Consider the following 20,703-nt stretch of genomic DNA (forward strand, 5'->3'; position numbering starts at 1 on the left):
TTCGACCTTGTCTTAGTGGTAGCATTCCCACCTCTGAGCCAAAAGGTCATGGGTTCAAGAAATCAATCAATATAAAAGTCGGTCCATGATACAAGCTTGTGTTGAGTTTTAACATGGGAGTGGAGAGAGAGGAATCCTCTTTGAGGGGTGGAAAAATTATCCTGAAGAGGTGCATGGTGGGGGGGTTAGAAGAGAGGAAGTGTCCATTGAGGAGTGATGGGGGGGAGAGAAAGGAAGTGCTCTTGAGAGGGCTACTCAAGGAGAGAGAGACAGTGTCCCAGGGAGTGGAGAGAGATGGAATGTCCTGGATGCATTGGTTGTAATCTTCCAAAATTCCCTAGATTATGAAAAGGTACCAGCGGATTGGAAAACCGCAGATGTAACCTCTCTATTCAAGAAAGGAGGGAGCAACAAACTATAGGTCAATTAGCCTAATATTTGCCATTGGGAAAATGCTCAAATCCATTATTAAGGAAGTAATAACAGGATATTTAAATCATAATACAATCAGGCAGAATAAACATGGTGTTGTGAATGGGAAATCATGTTTGGCAAATTTATTAGTATTCTTTGAGGATGTAACAAGTAAGGCGGATAAAGGGGAACCAGAGTTGTAGTGTCATTGGTTTTCCAAAAGGCATTCAATAAGGTGCCACATAAAAGGTTACTGCACAACATAAGAGCTCATGGTGTTGCAGGTAATATATTAACATGGATAGATGATTGGCTAACTGACAGGAAACAGAGAGTTGAGATAAATGGTTCGTTTTCAGCTTGGCAAACTAACTACCAGAGTGCCAAAGGATCAGTGCTGAGGCTTCAACTATTTGCAATCCGCATTAATGACTTGAATGAAGGGACCGATTGTATTGTAGTCAAATTTGCTGACAGTACAAAGATAGGTAGGAAAGCAAGCTGTTAAGAGGACGCTGAGTTTGAAAAGGGATATAGATAGATTAAATGGACAAACTTTGGCAGTCAGTTTCAAAAGAAGGTGTTTCCCATTTAAGACAGAGACGAGGAGAAATTTCTTCTCTCAGAGGGTCGTTAGTCTTTAGAAATTTCTTTCACGGAGAGCAATGGAGGCCTGGTCATTGAATATATTCAAGGCTGAGTTACACAGGTTTTTGATATGCAAGGGAGCCAAGGGTTATGGGGGCGGGCAGGAAAGTGGAGTTAAGGCCACAATCAGATCAGCCATGATCGTATTGAATGGTGGAGCAGATTCGAGGGCCAAATAGCCTACTCCTGCGCCTATTTCTTATGTTCTTATGGAAGAGGGAGTGTCCCAAGGCAGATGGTGAGGGAGAGAAAGGGAACCTGGGGCAGGGAAGAGAATGTGCCCCAGGGCGGGGAATAGAAAGTGTCCCGAGGTCGATGGCCAGTCTGGGTAGAGAGAGGGAGTGTCCCTGAGGAAGTGTGTCCCAGGGGAACGAGGGAGTATCCCATGTGGTGTGGCATGGAAAGAGGAGCGGGGGCATGTGATGGGGTGGAGAGGAGGGACAGGACTAGGGTGTGGGTGATGGAGAGAGCGAAGATATGTAGCTGGAGCAGGGTGTTTCCCCAATTGAATGGGGTAGAGTACTGCAATTCGGGAGGAGTGAGGGATTGGATTGACCTGACGTCAGGGGGAGGGGTGGATGGCAGATATCTAGGGTGTTCCTGAGTGGGATTTCCACTACCCTTTGTGTAGAAACAGGGCTTCCAGCTTTAACACCTAGCTTTAATTTTAAAATTGTGCCTCTTTGTTCTAGACTCCCCTACCACAGAAAATAATTTCTGAATTTACTCTGTTGAATCATTTCAGCACACTTCAATTAAATCAGCCTTGACCAGCTAAACTCAATACCTGTCACTCACTTGTGTACAAATGCACTGAAAACCAGGTGATTGCTACACCTCTTTAGGAAATGACAAATAAAATAACTGACAATTGACATTGTAAAGGAGGTATAACATGGGACCTAATATGTGGAACAGCTCTTCAAGGAGAAGTCACTGTTGATCCTGTAATTCCAAGTCAATTGACCAGCACGTATGTAGAATTCCAAAGAAAACATTCCCTGTGAACGAAGCTTTCCTGGAAGGAGGGGCCAGCGTTTGGTAAAGATGGATAGTCCTTCATGTTGTAATTGCTCTGATGTACTGTGTGTGTTTGAGTAGCTAGCTAGCTTCTCAGACCTGCTCAGACCCCTCAGCTCTCACTCTTTCCTTTACAGATACAGAACATCCACCTTTGTTATCATCTCTTGTTCCTGTTCCACAAGAGGAAACACAGCCAGTAACTTCCTGTGAGTAAAGGTGTTCTGTAATGATTTCCTGGGTCGTAGTCATGTGTCGTGGACATACTTTCTCTAACTCTCTTCAGTGTGTAACATTGATAGGGAAGAAGTAACAGTGGTGACTGAGGGCTGTATCCGGAAGTCCACCCCCCCCCCCCCCCCCCCGCCCCCGTGGCACCTACCATTTTTGCGGGGAAGAGACTTTTGGATTCAAGCCTCTTCTGCAATTTCAAGTCTGAACTTTGTGGGATGGTTGGGATAGCCAGGGTACCCTTTTAGGGGAGGTACATCACCCTTTTGGAAATTGGCCCGGGACACCATTGGGAGAGGTAAGGTGCCTTTTGGGAGGAGTAAGGTGCCCTTTAGAAATCTAAAAGTAGGCATTAATGTGAGTAAAAAGTGCATAAACTCATTGGAACTGTGAAGATCATTGGAACAGTCAAAAACAACTGTAAAATGTCAAGCTGAACTGCAAAGGGACTTATTAAGCTGCCAAGGCATTTAAAACTCCTGTCCTTTAACTCTTTAAAAGAAAATAGTCTGGAGTATTAAAAGATGATTGCCTGCTACTTCACTCTATCTGTTGATGTAAGCCTTAGGACTGCCAATACTGGATTAGTGCTAGTTCAATATCACAGTAGGGTGCCTGCTATTTCAGCTGCAAGTGGTTTTGGACTCTTTGAAGTGGGACTCTGGTCAGTTTTCAGGTCGCATTTGAAATGAGATGTAACACAGAAGGAAGGGTTTAGGGAGAGAATTCCAGAGAGTATGATCAAGGAATGAAGGCTTGACCAGTGACGGGGAAGGCAGGAACATCTAGCGTTGAAAGAACTACAATGGCAAATAGAATGGCTAAGGCAGGTCCTGTCCACCTGTTCAGAATAATGGAAAAGATCCCAGAACTCCGTTCAAAGAAAAACATTCCCAGGGAACATGCCTTCCTCCATCAACAGCACCCAGGTTGACTGCTCATTGATCCATTCGGTGATTGCCATGGTTCCTTCAAAATAGCATTGCCTGCACTTAGAGAAGGTAATCTATTGGGAAGTGCCTCGGGAAATGCTAAGACTATGATGAATGCAAGTGTTTTGTTTCCTCTACATTCCATAGTCTGCATGAGCAAGAAGGGAAGTTTGGGACAATAAGCTTGCATTGAGGTTACTTTTTTGGATGTATTGCCAATCCTTTCCTCCTTGTGTCCTGCTCAGTGTAATTGTCCTGTGTGAGTTATCAAGTCTGCAGTCTGCCAAGTTTCCAATGATTCACATTCAGGACTGAAATTGGTAAACACTCATTTTCTTTCAAACAATGTGCAGATTTGTATCTAATATCATCAGCAATGCAAGCAATAACCACAGTCATTGTCAGCCTACCTCTCTCTGAAATTTGTTTTTCATTTATTGTCTTTCAGTGTTGCAAGATTTGAAGCTGAAGTGCGGATTTGACGAAGAAATTCAGTTGCAACAAATAGAGAAAGGTTTGTACGTGGCAGGGTATTCATGTTCTCACAAATTACTGTAGGTGAGGCTGGGCGGAGGAGAGCAGGGTATTGAAGTGGGCAGCTGTATAGCTCCTTCCATAACTGTTAATGGGGGCTTCACTAGTGTCATTCATGCTTTGGGACTTGCCAACAATTGCAGTAGGGAAGTTGACATGGGGGATATAATGAGAAGTAGGGCTGAAGGACTTAAGGATGACACAATTCTCCCTGACTAAAGCACTACATTATTCTCGCTCCCAATTGAAAAGACTGCCCTAATATCAGGCAACCTTAAACTGGGCCACCTGGGCCCCTTGCTCACAGAGGTTGAGAGGCTACTGAATCCAGGGTCCACCACACAAACATTCAGCGCCCAGGATTCAAGCCATTGCACTTCGCAGAGGCAGAAGAGGGCATTGAGATGACCCCTGCATTCCTAGGAGAGAGAAGCATCACCGAGTCAGGCATTTATGGCAGAATTTAAAAGGTGTTGCCTTGCTTCAGCAGTCCTCTCACACAGTTTGAGTTGTGGGGCCTGGGGAACAATGTGTTCATGTCCTATTTTGCTGGATTGGAGGATAAATGCTGATGTGGAATGATTGAGCCTAATGCAGTGGTTCTCAAAGTGAGGATCCGTCAGGGTCCTCCAGATGGTTTGCCAGCTGGATCAAAATGCAAGTCACTGAAGGTGGTATTCACGAGAAAAGTTTGATGGACGTTTGGCTCCAGGTACAGTATAAATATCGTGGCCTCTCCATCGCAGCTCCCGACCAGCTGCCATTCCCAACAACACATGACTGTGAAATCGTATTTCCAAAAGTAATGGAACTGAAAACAAAGAGGAGGAACCAGCTGAACATGGAATCTATCATGAGACTGAAGCTAAAAGCAAAGAACTGCGGATGCTGCTCCTATCCACCGATGCTGCCAGACCTGCTGAGTTTTTCCAGGTGTTTTTGTTTTTGTTTTTATTATGAGACTGAAGCTCTCCAGCTTGGAACCAGGCATCACCTCACTGGTGTCTCCCGTCCAACCCATTAATTCTAATGAGGTTTTTGTGGTGGCAAGTGAAACTGGGTGGGGTAAGACCAGTAGGTCACCTGTGGAGCCTTAGTCCCATCTAAATGGTCCATGGACAAAATACTTTGAGAACCACTGGCTTAGTGGACCAATTCTGTTTTGTAACATTAGTCTTGGAGTGATGCTGAAACCCATAACATCTAACTGAGGTGCCAGTGTTCTCACTGAGCCAAGCTAACAGGGGCATAGATAGGGTAGACAGGAAGGAACTTTTCCCCTTGGTGGAGGGATCAATAACCAGGGGGCATGGATTTAAGGTAAGGGGCAGGAGGTTTAGAGAGGATGTGAGGAAGAATTTTTTCACCCAGAGGGTGGCGGGAATCTGGAACTCACTGCCTGGAAGGGTGGTAGAGGCAGAAACCCTCATAACATTTAAGAAGTATTTGGATGTGCACTTGCGATGCCATGGCATAGAAGGCTATGGGCCTAGTGCTGGAAAATGGGATTAGAATAGTTAGGTACTTGGCTGACTGGTGCAGACTCGATGGGCCGAAGGGCCTTTTTCTGTGCTGTAGACCTCTATGACTCTCTCTATGACACTATAACACTTCTCTTTCAATTAGTCAGCTTCAGATCTGCACTAAAGTTAACCGTGACTCTAACATGATTTCTTTCTATCCGATTTCAGTTACACTGATGCTGCTCCCCAAGGTCAGGAAATGTAGCAATCCCTCAATACCGCAGACTGATAACATTAACTGTTACTCAGTAACGCTCTCCCCTCTGAGTCTGCTTTAGCCATTCACTGCCAGATCTGTGTGGATCACATAAAACACTGTCGGGTCTGCACTCTTCTGCCAAAACCTCTCACTATTCCAGGATGGAATACAAAGATAACTCCCAGTTTCTCTTCACCACGACAATCCATCTTCTTAAACCACTCTTGACTGTTTAGCCCATTCTCATCTCCAACAAACATGAGCAGCTCATAAATTTCCTTGTCACAAAGACTGAGACCATCTGTTTAGCTGACTCTGCTTCTTCCTTCCCATCCACTGCCCATCTGGAAAAACATCCTCTATGGTTTCCCTCTGCCTTAGCCTGGATTCGCATTTTTCTTCAGTTTCTCTTCTTCATTCCCACATCCCATCTCCGAGCTCTTCTTGTCTGTGAGACTGACCTCCTGCTCTCCCGACTCTGTTCCCATCCACTTCCCTTCTGGGCTCCCATGTTAACTGATGTTGTTAGCAGTTCTATCTCCTCAGGTACTGACGCTCTCTGCTTCAAATCTCTTGTCATCACCTCTCTTCCCAAAGGCTCTACCCTTGCCCCTAACAACCCTGCAAACTACTGCCCCATCTCCAGCCTTCCGTACTCTCTCCAGTCCTTGAATTTGTCATCACCCCCCAAATTCATGCCTATCTTTCCTGGACCTCCATGTTTGAACCATGGCCCCCACCCATGCCAGAGTAACAAAATGTGACTGTGACAAAGGTTACTATCCATTTCCATCTATCAGCTTTGACACGGTTGACCACACCATCATTCTCCAACACCTCTTCACTGTCGTCCAGCCAGGTGGGACTACTCTCACCTGGTTCCATTCTTACCTATACAGTTGCAGTCACAGAAACAATGGCTTCTCTTCCCAGTTCCGCACCCTTACCTCTGGTATCTCCCAAGGATCTATCCTTGGCCCTCTCCTATTTCTCATCTACATGCTGCCCCTGGGCAGCATCAGCGTGTCCAATTGCTTGTCCAACATCCGTTATTAAGTGAGCAGAAATTCCCTCCAACGAAATATTGGGAAGACCAAAGCCATTGTCTTCGGTCACCACTATAATGTCCATTCCCTAACCACTAACTCAATCCCTCTCCCTGGCAATGCTCTGAAGATAAACCAGGCTGTTCACAACCATGGTGTCATATTTTACCTGAGATGAGTTTTCGACTACATATCTGCACCGTCACCAAGATCATCTATTTCCACTTCCACAACATCACCTGACTCTGCCCATGCTTCAGCTCATTCCTGACTTTGTTACTGCTATATTTTACTATCCCAAGGCACAACACATTCTACCCCCTGTAAACTTGAGGTCATCCAAAGCTCTGCTGCACATACTTATACTAAGTCCTGTTCACCCTTTGCCCTTGTGCTCACCGACCTACATTGGTTTCCAATTAAGCAACATCTCAATTTTAAAACTGTCATTCTTCTTTTTAAATCTCCCTTTGGTCTCGCTTATCCTACTTGATTGATAGGCTCCAGCCTCACAATGCTCCTCCATTTCTGACCTCTTAAGCATCCCTGATTTTGATCACTCCACCGTTGGCTGCCATGCCTTCAGTTGCCGATGCCTTCCCTAAACCTCTGTACCATTCTTCCTTCTTTAAGACACTCCTTAAAACCTACACCGTTGACTAAACTTTTGATCATCCACCCTCATATCTCCTTAAGTGATCATTTCTCCTGTGCCTGCCTAGAGGGAACCAATGTTTCTCGCTGTTCATTTCTTGCCATACCTTTTAGTCTATTTACCCAATCAGCCTTTGCCAGTTCTCCCCTCACACCAATGTTCATTTTAAGTTTAAGATTCTTGTTTGTGATTGGAATAGAAACGTAGAAACATAGAAATTAGGAGCAGGAGTAGGCCATTGGGCCCTTCGAGCCTGCTTCGCCATTCATTGTGATCATGACTGATCATCCAACTCAGTAGCCTGCTCCTGCTTTCTCCTTTGATCCCTTTTGCCCCAAGAGCTATATCTAACTCCTTCTTGAAAACATACAATGTTTTGGCTGCCACTACTTTCTGTGGTAGCGAATTCCACTCTCTGGGTGATGAAATTTCTCCTCATCTCAGTCCTACATGGTCTACCCCGTATCCTCTACATGTCACTTTCAAAAGTAACACAGATTTCAGATGTATAATGGTCATTAGTTCCCAGAGGATCTTTTACTGTGAGATTACTGATTAACAATGCCTCGTTATACAATACAAGATCCAAAATAGCTTTATCCCTAATTGGTTCCACAGCATATTCCTCCAAGAAACTGTCATGAAAGTATTCTACAAACTCATCTTCCAGACCGTTTTGGCAATTTGACTTATCCAGTCTATATTAAGATTAAAATCCCTCCCCCATAATTATTACCTTTGTTATAAGGTCCAGTAATTTCTCGTTTAATGCTCTGTCCCACTACTGTTAGGGAGTAGGGAGCCTATACAATATCTCCACCCATAATAATTCTACCTCCTGATCCTCTGAGCCAAGATCATTTGTTTCATTTCTTTGGAAGGAACCTTGATGTGCTCAATTGGTCTCCCTACGTTACAATAGTGACTGCAGTTTAAATGTACTACATTGGCTGTGAAGCACAATGGGATGTCCTCAGGGTGTGAAAGGGACCTTACAAATGCAAACCCTTTCTGTCTTCTTTCTTGCATTGCTCCTTTCATTTTGGATCTTGTCACCTTTGTAACACGAGGACTAACAAGGTGTCCATTGGCTTTCTGAGCCCTGTTCTTCAACAATGCAATGAGATGATGTCACTTGTAGTGCAAAGATGCAATTTATGTCATTGGGAGTCATCACATCATTTAGATGTAACGTCAACAACGAGAAGGTGAAAATGAAGGTTGGTTCTTCCATCAATGTACTACAGCCAGCCAATTCCTTTTCCATTACCAAAGAAGCAATTTTTTTGTTCAACTTACTCAGCTCTACTTTGCTCTCCTGTCCTTGTTGACCCCATGGTGGAGTCTAGTACTGTCAGTCTGCTATTTTACCATGAAGAACATCACACCCCAACCTATTTTTGTCCTCATCCAACTTCGAACACGAGGAATTCTGGAGTGATCACAGTATAGAAGAAACCCTGGACAGTTTTCCAATCCTAAACCCATGCTCTGAAGCTAGTGATCGCACTCTAACAGTTAATTCAACACAGTGAAATCCTATACATATCCGGGAAACTCGGGACTGGATGTGTGCTGGATTTGGGGATTTTATGGATTTTGATCCTAGGCCCAGCATGTACTTATAAGACATAAATTAAAGTATGGAAAAGTAAGAATAGAAGGGTTTTATTCAAATTGCTGCCCAGAGAACCTTTGTAACACAAGGACTAACAAGGTGTCCATTGGCTTTCTGAGCCCTGTTCTTCAACAATGCAATGAGATGACGTCACTTGTAGTGCAAAGATGTAATTTATGTCATTGGGAGTCATCACATCATTTAGGTGTAATGTCAACAACGAGAAGGTGAAAATGAAGGTTGGTTCTTCCATCAATGTACTACAGCCAGCCAATTCCTTTTCCATTACCAAAGAAGCAATTTTTTTGTTCAACTTACTCAGCTCTACTTTGCTCTCCTGTCCTTGTTGACCCCATGGTGGAGTCTAGTCCTTGTTGACCCCATGGTGGAGTCTAGTACTGTCAGTCTGCTATTTTACCATGAAGAACATCATTTGAAAATCCAGCACTCCCTCAGTACTGCATTGGAATACCAGGCTTGATGTTTGTGCTCAAACCCTAGAGTGGGACTTGAAGCCAGACCTTGTGATTCAGAGGTGAGTGTGCCACCACCTGAGCCCAACTGACACTTAATTTCTGTTTTGAAATGTCTGGCTAGCTCACTTAGACCATGCACCCTAGTACCAGACTCCCCAACCAAGGGAACTAGTTTCTGGGCCTGCCCTATCTATTCCCCCTCTGGCAATTTGTACAGTCAAAACATGACTTCTACCCCCTTGTATTCTATTCCTCTTGCTATAAAAGCCAGAATTCCATTAGTTATTTTGATTATTTTCTGTACCTGTTCATACCTTTTTAATGATCTTTGTACCTGGACCTCCAAGTCTGTTGGGACCACCTTTGTTTCTAGCTTTTCACCATTTAGAAAGTACCCTGATCTATCCTTTTTAGGCCCATAGTGGATAACCTCACCATTGCCTACATTGAAATACATTTACCAATTTTTCCCATTCACTTAACCTATTAATATTTCTTTGTAACTTTATGCTTCCATCTACATTGCTAACAATGTCAGCCATCTTTGCGTCATCAGCAAACTTGAACATGTGGTATTCTATCCCATCATCTTAGTCATAAATAAATATTCTAGATCTCAACGCAGATCCTTGCAGGATACCACTAACCACGTCCTGCCAATTAGAGCTCTTATCCATTATCATATTCTCTATTCCCTGAAACTCAGCTAATTTCCTAACCAGGTCAATAATTTGCCTTCAACTCCATGAGCTTCAACTTTAGCTCACAGTCCCTTTAGTCACCTGTTCAAAAAATTCAATCATGTTCGTCAGGTATGACCCACCCTTTACAAATCCACAGTGGCTCTCTTTAATCAGTTCAAATTTCTCAAGGTGTTCAGTCACCTTGTCCTTTAGTGTAGAATCCAGTAATTTCCCAACCCATGTTAGGCTAGTAGGTCCCTAATCCATGGTTTTCCTCTCTCACCTATATGAAATAGTGGAGTAAAATGTGCAAGTCCAAAGGAATGTTTTTTTTTGGTTGGGGGATTTGCAATATACTTATCTACTTCCTTTAAGTTCCCGAAATGGAAGTCATCTGATCCTATTTCATAATTTTCTTCATTATTGTTGTTACTTATGGTAATTTTAGTGAGTACCTGTCTCTAATTCGGTATTGATTCAATATTCAGTATTTCAAGTATTCCTTGGAATATCTGGCATGTCGACCTCTTTCTCTTCTGTAAATACTGATGCAAAGTAATTATTCAAAATGTTCACCTTTTCCATATTGTCATCGACAATATCACCATTATCATGTCAAGGGTTCCACGTTGCTCTTGACTACCTCCTCCTTTTCCAAATATACTTGTAAAAAGTTCCTTGCGTTGATTTTGATATCCTTTGCAAGTTTCTTTTTAAACTCCCTTTTTGTAAATTTTACTATCTGTTTTGTCACCTTTTACTTCTATCTGAATGTTTCCCATTTGCCAGGCTATGTGCCATTTTTTGCACATTTTTATGCTTTTTCCTGTTAGTTTCATGTTGTTTCTTACCTCTTTAGTCATCTATGACTGTTTCTTTTAGCAAATACACATCTTGCTCTATAGCGGTATAAACTAGTTCTTTACCATTTTAAATACTTTTTTAAACACCCCATTGATCTTTTGACGTTTTAGCCTTTTACAGATTTGCCCAGTCTACTGTGGACAGTCTCTGAATCATCCGATTGAAGTCAGTCTTATCTAAATCTAGTGTCCTAGTAACTGTTTCGCCTTTCCCCCTTTCAGACATTGCGTTGCATTTGACCATATTATGATTGCTATCTGATAGATTTTCACATACCATTATTAATAAGTCTAGCTTGTTATTCCTTCGGGGACAGTATAGTGAGGGGGATTGACACTGTTCTCTGCAGCAAAGAGCAAGAGTCCAGAAGGCTGTGTTGCCTGCCCAGTGCCAGGGTTCAGGACATCTGCTCAGGGCTGGAGATGAACTTGCATTGGGAGGGGAAAGATCCAGTTGTCGTGGTCCATGTAGGTACCAACGACATAGGTAGGACAAGGAGGGAGATTCTGATCAGTCAGAGGAGCTAGGTACCAAATTAAGAAGCAGAACCTCAAAGGTAATGAGCCATGTGCAAATTGGCATAGGGCAAAGAAGATTAGAGAGATGAAAGCATGGCTCAAAGACTGGTGTGGGAGAAGTGGGTTCTGGTTCATGGGGTACTGGCACCAATACTGGGTGGGGAAAGTGGGGGCTGTACTGTTGGGACGGTCTACACCTGAACCATGCTGGGACGAGTGTTCTTGCAAATCACATAACTAGGGGTTGAAACTAAACAAGGGGGAGAGGGATCAAGCTTGGGTGTATGTGGCAAAACAAGGGTTAGATTCAAGGCAGGAGACCATAATCGTAATGTGGGAAATGAGAGTCATAGAATAATAGGAAGGGACAGAGACAAAACCTAAAAATACACCAATAGTCAATACCAGATGTTACAAAGATAACAAAAAGACAAAACTAAAGACTCTGTATCTGAATGCGCAGAGCATTCATGACTAAGTAAATGAATTGATAGCGCCCATTGAAGTAAATAAATATGATCTGAGAGCCATTACAGAGGCGTGGCTGCAGGATGACAAGGATTGGGTTTTATTCTTTCTATCAAATTGAACAACTTCACATTTTCCCACATTATACTCCATCTGCCAGATTTTTGCCCACTCACTCAACCTCCCTATATCCATTTGCAACCTCATGTCATCTTCACAACATACTTTCCTACCTATCTTTGTGTCATCTGCAAATTTAGCTACCATGCCTTCAGTCCCTCATCTAAGTCATTGATGTAAATTGTAAAAAGTTGAAGCCCCAGCACGGACCCCTGTGGGACTCCACTCGTCATGTCCTGTTTTCTGCCAGCCAGCCAATCTTCCATTCATGCTAATATGTTACCCCCTACACCATGAGCTTTTATTTTCCGCAATAACCTTTGATGTGGCACCTTATCAAATGTCTTCTGGATATCCAAGTACAGCACGTCTACAAGCTCCCCTTCATCCACAGCGCATGTTACTGCTTTAAAGACCTCCAATAAATTGGTTAAATATATTTCCCTTTCACGAAAACGTATTGAGTCTTCCTGATTACCTTGAGTTTCTGTAAGTGCCCAGCTATAACCTCTTTAATGATCGATTCTAACACCTTTCCCACAACAGACATCAAGCTAACTGGCCTACATTTTCCTGTTTTCTGCCTCCCTCCCTCCTTGAATAGAGGGGTTATATTTGCTACTTTTCAGTCTGATGGAACCCTTCCAGAATGTGACGAATTTTGGAAAATTAACACCAACACACCTACTACCTCGTTAGCCACCTCTTTTAAGACATAGAATGAAGTCCATCAGGACCTGGAGACTTGTCAGTCTGCAGCTCCATCAGTTTGCTCAGTACTGCTTCCCTAGTGATTGTAATTTTACCATGTTCCTCTCTCCCCTCCACCTCCCGATTTACAGCTATTATTGGAATGTTTTTTATATCCTCCAAAATGAAGACAGAAGCAAAATATTTGTTCATTTCATCCGCCATTTCCTTATTATCTTCTATTAACTCCCAATTGTCACTCCTTGGAGGACTAACCCTCACTTTATTTGCTCTTTTCCTTTTTAAATACCTATAGGAACTATTGCTATCCTTTGTACATATCTAGCAAGCTTCATCTCATACTCAGATTTATTTCTCCTGATTAACCTTTGTCATTCACTTTCTTTATATTCTGACCAATCATCTGACCTGCCACTCATCTTTGTACAGTTGTGCTTTTTCCTTAAGTTTGATGCTTTCCTTAATTTCTTTGGTTAACCACGGATAGTGGATCCTCCCCTCAGAATATACTTATTCAGAGTATTCTGAAATATCCCCTTAAAGGTCTGCCACTGCTTCTCTATTGATCTATCCTCTAGCCTAGTATCCCAGTTCACTTCAGCTAGCTCAGCTTTCATGCCTACATAGTTTCCCTTAAGTTTAAAATATTATTCTTAGACCCACTCTTCTCCCTTCAAACTGGATGCAAAATTTAATCATATTGTGGTCACTGCTACCTAGGGGTGCCTGAGGTCATTAATTAGTCCTGTCACATTACACAATACCAAGTCTAATATAACGTGCTCTCTGGTTGCAAGACGTTCTGCTCTAAAAAATTATCTCAAAAGCATTCTATGAACTCCTCATCCAGGCTACTACTGCCAATCTGGTTTTTCCAGTTTATATGTTGATTAAAATCACTCATGATTATTGCTGTCCCTTTATCACAAGCACCCAATATTTCTTCTTGTATACTTTGCCCTACATTGTGGTGAGTCCAGAATGAGGGAGTACTGTTTTAAAATTAGTGGTTGCCCTTTTAGTACAGTGATGAGGAGAAAAATTTCCTCTCAGAGGGTTGTGCGACTTTGGAATTGTCTGCCACAGAAGGCGGTGGAAGTTGGCGGTGGGGGAGGGGGGGTCACTGAATATCTTTAAGGCAAAGGTAGATAGATTCTTGTTAGGCAAGGGAATCAAAGGTTATCTGGGTTAGATGGGAATGTGGAATTCGAAACACTAACAGATCAACCATGATCTTATTGAATGGCAGAGCAGGCTCAAGGGGCCGAATGGCCTACTTCTGCTCCTATTTCATACGTTCATATTGAATGTAATTATGGTAATGCCCTTGTTGGTTCTAAGATATAGTCATTCAGAAGACTATCCAAGACACTTCAAAAATTCTCTACCTTTCTGGCATGTGCTAGTCTGCATCTACTTGAATCTATATGGAAGTTAAAATCCCTGTTAAACCCATTCTTGAGTATTGCTGAAAAAAGAGAAATGCTATCAAAGCTTTGCTTCTTGCACTAATCAGGACAGCTCGCAAGAGATTACCAACAATAAAGGGGAACAACAATTTATACTGCATGAGAAGAGGGTGCTAATTAGTTAGTAAGTGGACTCTGGTTGAGGTGTTGCCCAGGACAATGCCTTGACCAGTCAGACTTGATCTGCCTGGTTTGAATTTGATCAAAGCTGGGTAGTTAACTGTGCCATGCTACATTCTCCATGTCAACCCTGTCCTGATGAGTGCAAGACGAAAAGCTTTAACAGCATGTATCTTTTTCAGCAATACTCAAGTTCTGTACTACCAAACGACTATTTGTAAAACCATTCTGCTTTTTCTACATGTTTTTCTAATCTCTGCATTTATACAATCGACCGTTTCACAGCTGCTACCACACTCCCACAACTCCCACTACAGTCTTGTCTCCTTTTCTATTTCTTAATTCTACCCGAAAAGCCTCTACTGTCTACTTACTTCTGATTATAACCTCTCTTATCATTGAAGTGATTTTATCCTTAATCTCAAAGGCTCTCCCTCTACCATTTTCCTTATATTTTCAATAGACACACAGAACTGAAGAAAAATTAGATTTCACGAGCCAAGTTAAATCAAAGTATGCCAGAAAGTTCAAATGATCTACCAGGCACCATAGCAACTGTAACTCTAAAGCAAAATCTTATGTTTTTTTTAAGAAAGCAAACTGCCCCTGCTTTTATAGTTCCACAAGTAAAACTACTTCAGTCAAAGCAAATCCTTAACAGTGTTTTTAACTTAAAATGTAAATCACAAAGTTTTCCCCACATCTATTTGCACAATGTTAGATGGAATGAATGTCCTCTACATATTCACACTTCATGCAACTTAGAAATATTGATTGCTGTAATAGGCTATGAACTCATATTCATTTATTCATTTGCCCATATAAAGATGCTCTATAATGGCTCAATACCCATATAATAATCATCTATAATGATTTATTTACACATATAATGACAGCCTAGAGCTGGGGTGCATCATCACCCCTGGTATTGATATTTTGGTTTAATTAGTTAAGTTTCCTTTCACATTTTTGTTTTAGTTACAGTGCCCCACCAGGGGCTGTTTACCACCTCTCATTTATTGAGTTTTGTTTAATTTATTGAGTTTTGTTTACCTCAAAAGAGAATGATGACAGCCTATTGTGATATATTTACCCATTTACTGACAATATATAATGATTTATTGATCCATATGATGCTTGGTTTATTTACCCACATATTGATGCTTCATAATAAAAAAAGAAAGACTAGCAGTTATAATGCTATATAGTGCTTTTCATGACCACAAGATGCCCCAAAGCACTTCACTGCAAATGAAGCACTTTTTTGAAGTGTAGGTCTGAATAGTAAGTTGGTGGGGGAGGGGTCAGACAGCTTACCCCCACCAGAAGCAAAATTGGTGTGGAGCCCTCCGCACCAACCCGCCCCACAGCCAGGAAGCTCTGCAGGCCAGCTAAACAAGGGCCAAGTGGGACTTCTGCCCCCTCCAAATATTTTATGGCATGGGCATCGTATTATCAGGGTTAATTGGCTTGGTATCAAGCGTAATTGACCCTTGACTAGTTATTTGAATATGGTTGGTGGGCTGCCGATTTTGGCACCTACCCATCCCCCATATTACGGGGGTGAGCTCGGGGGTATGTGGGACAGTGATGGGGTGGACAGTCACCCTATTTTATGTGCTATGCCCCACCCAAAACACTTCTGCCAGGGACATGTAAAATACAGCCCATAGTCACTGTTGTAACATAAGAAACACAGCAACCAGCTTACACACAGCAAGCTCCCACAACCAGCACTGCGATAATGACCAGATAATCTGGTTTTGTGATGCTGAATGACAGATAGCTATTGGTGCACATACTAGGGAGAACTTCCCCTGATCATCCTTCAAAATAGTGCCATGGGATCTGTTATGCCGCCATGAGACGGTGACTGGAGCCTCTGTTTAATGTCTGATCCAAAAGACAGCATTTTGGACAGTGCAGCACTCCCTCAGCATTGCACTCGGGTGTCAGAGTTTTGATTTTTCTGCCCATTTATGATTTATTGACCCATTTACTGATTCTCTACAATGTTTTATTGACCTATATAATGATTCTCCATATTGGTTTAATTACCTATATACTGATGGTTTATACTGATTCATTGACCTATATAACGATGCTCTATATTGGTTTATTTACCCAAAAACTGATTGACACTGATTTATTGACCTAGTAATGAAACTCTATTTTGGTTTAGTTACCCGTATAATGACAGTGTATAGTGTTTTTTGTCCATGTTCACCCAGTTAGTCATTATCCAACAAAGTGATTGAACAGGCTTGAGGGGTTGAATGTCCTACTCTTGTTTCCTATGCCCCATAGAATGACAGTATATAAGTGTATTCACCCATGTAATGATTATATATAGCATCCACCTATATAATGATTGTGTGTACCATTCACCTATATGTTGATTGTGTATACTATGCACCTATATAATGATCATTCATTGCAGCTTACTGAAGTTTTCTTCATTTTATTTTTCTGATGATATTTGTTTCTTTGAATTCTGAGATCCTGAAGTTGAGGGATCTATGTATTGGGGATGGAAACCTTTATATGTTGGGATCCCAGTATCAGCAGCAAAAATCTACTGATCTGGTGTGGCACCCACTAGTTACATGCTTCCCAGATAGTGTTTCCAAACCCCAGCCTCCGTTGTAACCCCTTTGTGTTTTATATCTCCTGTGGTCTAAATAAGTGACACTGCAAATTCAGTGCCAATAAGGCCAGAATTAGGATGCCATTATACCATGCCTATGTGACCTAAACACATAGCATTCCAATGACCAACAATGAGTGCGGACTTTCTTTCATAAGAGTTTGGTTCAAACCCAGATGCTAGCTCATTCTTGATAATAAGTGTTGATGTTTCCTTTATTTAGATCTCGTCAGAGAGGCAGTAACATTGCTTCAGTTGGACACTGGCGGGGGCATGTCGTTAAATGTTTGTGAATTTGGACTGTTGCTGGGCCTACCACGGAAGGTTGTTCAGGACTGCCTCTTTGAACTTGAAAGTGCCGACGATTTTCACCAGCTTGCTGCAGTGATCCACATATTCATGGAAAAAACCAATGATGAGAAGAGACTCAGGCAAAAGATGGCTTCTGCTAACAGATATCGTAAGACCAGATATTCATAATCCTGTAGATCGAAAAGACTACGGGCGGGATTTTCTGGTCCCTCCTGCTGCTGGGATCGCCTGGTCCTGCCGAAAGTCAATGGACTTTTGGCTGGGCCGCTGCATCCCCACAGCGGGTCCCGCCATGAGTGGGCTGGAAAATCCCAACCTTTTTTTTTTAACAACATTTGTGCATGGCTCAAATTTGCTGTCCACGTTAAATGTCATGACTAGTGAATGTTAGTGAAAAGAAAAGACAAAGTTGTATCTATATAGTGTTTTTCGCAATCTCAGCATGTCCCAAAATACTTCACAGCAAAAAAAGTGCTTTTGAAGTGGAATCACTGTTATAATGTAGGAAACACAGTCACCAATTTGAGCACATCAAACTCCCAAAAACAGCAGTAAGCCAAATGACCAGATAATCTGTTTTAGCAATGTTGGGTAAGGGATAAATTTTGGCCAGGAGCCCTCCTCTCCTTGACTTCAAATACTGATATGAAATCCACCTGAGAGAGCGGTTTAATATCTCATATGAAAAACAGCACTTCTGACAGTGCAGTACTCTTTCAGTATTGCACAGAAGAACAATCTAAATAATAAGGTCAAGTCTCTGGAATGAGGCTTGAATCTTTTTGAATTGAGAACCAACTGCATGTCCATGCATCATAAATGCTGGCAAGTTTGTTTGGGCTGACAAACTCTACCGTTTTTTGTTTCCCTCCTTAGGTTTGTTGCTGTCAGGACGAGCGAAATTGTTGTTGAAACTACTTCAAAGTGGCCTGGATGATAGTCATCACAGCGAAGAATTTTCACGGCAGTTCAGCAACATCTGGCTTTTCATTTTGAGGGACTGCTTGGCTGAAGCTGAAGAAGATGCTTCTGAGGTATCAACCCTGGATATTACAGGATGTCTCCAGAAGCTGGAAAGGAATGGCTGTGTGGATGTTACAATTCTCAAGGAACTGGCCGAGCTATGGATGGAGGGAACAGTTGAAACCTTCCACAGGAGCGTCCCACTTACTGCTCAGCTTGTCAGAGATCTTTTCCCTCACTTGGACTCGGTGGAGTTTGATGCAGTTCCTGTACGGAAAGGTGTTTATCGTTGCCATCCACGAGCAGTCAGGCGAGTTACCAGCTTCAAAGGTAATGAGTAGGTTCCTTCCAAATGCTGTCTTCAGGAAGCACGCAATGTTCAACACTCCTGTTAATGGTTCTCGTAATAAACCACGGTTTATGTTCCATTCTTTCTAATAGTCCAACATTATTGAATCAACTGTAGCTCAGTGCTAGCATTCTTGCCTGAGCCAAAAGGCTAACACATAAACTAGTCCAACCCCACAATGTAGTACTGAGGTAAAACTGCACTGTCAAAGTTGAGCCTTTTGGATGTGACATTAAACTAAGTCCCCATTTGCCTATTTGGATGGACATAAAAAATCTCATGGTACTATCTGGAAGAAAAGCAGGGGCGTTCTCCTCAGTATCCTAGCCCATATTTATCCTTCGACATGAGTAAAACAAATCAGATAGTCTGGTTATTATCTTATTGCTGTTTCTGGGACCTTGCTGTTTGCAAACTGGCTGCTGTGTTTTCTATATTACATCAGTGACTATGCTTCAAAAGTATTTGATTGGCTTTGAAGCGTTTTGGGACATCCTGAGGTTTTGAAAATTATTGGATGGATGCAAATCTTTATTTCATTCTCTCAAAGATGTACACAGAAGATATTCTGCTGTTAGCCACCCTTTCTGTCCATATCCTGACTCTACCCAACCCAGGGGTAAGGGGAGGGGAGTAGGGTTTTGGCCTTAAGCTGTTGGAGAGGAAGGGTATGGGGACTATATTTTGTAAATAGAATCATGATGGGAGAATAAAGGAATGGGAGATTTAGGTCCAGGTATGTGGCAGAAAGGGCAGTTGGGGTGAGGAGTAGGTGAGAAGTGGCAGGTATGTGTACTGGGGACAAGTGAGGGATTTAGAAGGTGAGGGATTGGGACTTTGGTCATATGTTGGAGAATACAGCGAGGTGATGGCGCTTCACAGTGGGCTGAGCAGCAGGGGGCGATCCCGAGAGTGGGAGCTTTAATTAAAGGAGTAGGCCTGGAGATTGGGTTCCACAGTCATGAAGAAATCTGGGAATGACATATAAAAATGCAATTATGAGCAAGGGCTGGCGATGAGGATTGAGTTGGGCGAACAGGAGCAATAACTGATGGAAAATGATGGTGGCTGAACAAATAAAATGAAATTAGAATCAAGTAAACTAAAAATTTTAAACTTAACTGACTCAAAAAAACAGTAAAACAAAATAGCAGGTCATGTGGATGACTCAGTTTAGCACCAGCAGTGCTGGGAGGACGAAATGGCAGGGACTATAGTGCTACTTATTATAGGTAATGGAACTGTACTCCCACAGATTGCCCACTTCACTAAAACATTAAATAATGACAACACAAAGTAGCTTGAGAATAAGTGTATGAAATATTGTACCTCCTGATTTCCACCATGATACTGTCAGCAGCTGACCATACTATCCTCCTCCCATGCTTTTCTTCTGTTGTCCAGCAGGGTGGTATTGCTTTCATCTGGTTCCATTCATATCTATCCAGTCATGGCCTGTAACAATATCTCTTCCTGCTCCTGCACCATTACCTCTGATGTCCCCAAGAATCTATCCTTGGCCCTCTATCCTCAACGACATCATCCAAAAACGCAATGTCAGGTTCTACATATATGCTGACGGCACTTAGGCCTACCTCACCACCGCCTCTCTCAACCTCTTTAGAGGAGGCGGTAGTGTAGTGGTATTGTCACTGGACAAGTAATCCAGAGACCCAGGGCAATGCTCTGGGGACCTGGGTTTGAATCCAACCGTGAATTAAATAACAATCTGAGATTGAAAGTCTATTGATGACCGTGAAACCATTATCGATTGTCGTAAAAACTCATCTTGTTCACTAATGCCTTTTAGGGAAGGAAATCTGCCTTCCTCACCTAGTCTGATCTACATGCGACTCCAGACCCACAGCAATATAGTTGACTCTTAACTGCGCTCTGAAATGGTCTAGCAAGCCACTCAGTTGTACAGAAAATTGGATAAGGAATGAAACCGGACAGACCTCCCGGCATCGACTTAGGCTCTGGTAATGATAACGGCAAACTCAGCCCTGTCGACCCTGCAAAGTCCTCCTTACTAACATCTGGGAAATTGGGAGAGCTGTCTCACTGACTAGTCAAGCAACAGCCTGTCATAGTCATACTCACAGAATCATACCTTACAGATCATGTCCCAGACACCACCATCACCATCCCTGGGTATGTCCTAACCCACCAGCAGTACAGAC

At 42.4% G+C, this 20,703-nt stretch overlaps 1 protein-coding gene across 2 annotated transcripts in view; it reads left to right on the top strand.

Moving 5' to 3' along the window:
• LOC144691446 (uncharacterized) overlaps positions 1-20,703 on the top strand; it is a 55,431-nt gene that overhangs the window by 23,254 nt on the left and 11,474 nt on the right. For both annotated transcript variants that reach the window (XM_078559543.1, XM_078559545.1), the window contains 4 exons: positions 2,220-2,291; positions 3,694-3,759; positions 17,120-17,356; positions 18,085-18,501. In XM_078559543.1, the coding sequence (XP_078415669.1) occupies positions 2,220-2,291; positions 3,694-3,759; positions 17,120-17,356; positions 18,085-18,501 (792 nt within the window). The remainder of the gene's footprint in view (positions 1-2,219; positions 2,292-3,693; positions 3,760-17,119; positions 17,357-18,084; positions 18,502-20,703) is intronic.

The sequence above is a fragment of the Cetorhinus maximus genome, chromosome 16 (genome assembly GCF_964194155.1).
Source record: "Cetorhinus maximus chromosome 16, sCetMax3.hap1.1, whole genome shotgun sequence".
In the NCBI taxonomy this organism is placed as follows: domain Eukaryota; kingdom Metazoa; phylum Chordata; class Chondrichthyes; order Lamniformes; family Cetorhinidae; genus Cetorhinus; species Cetorhinus maximus.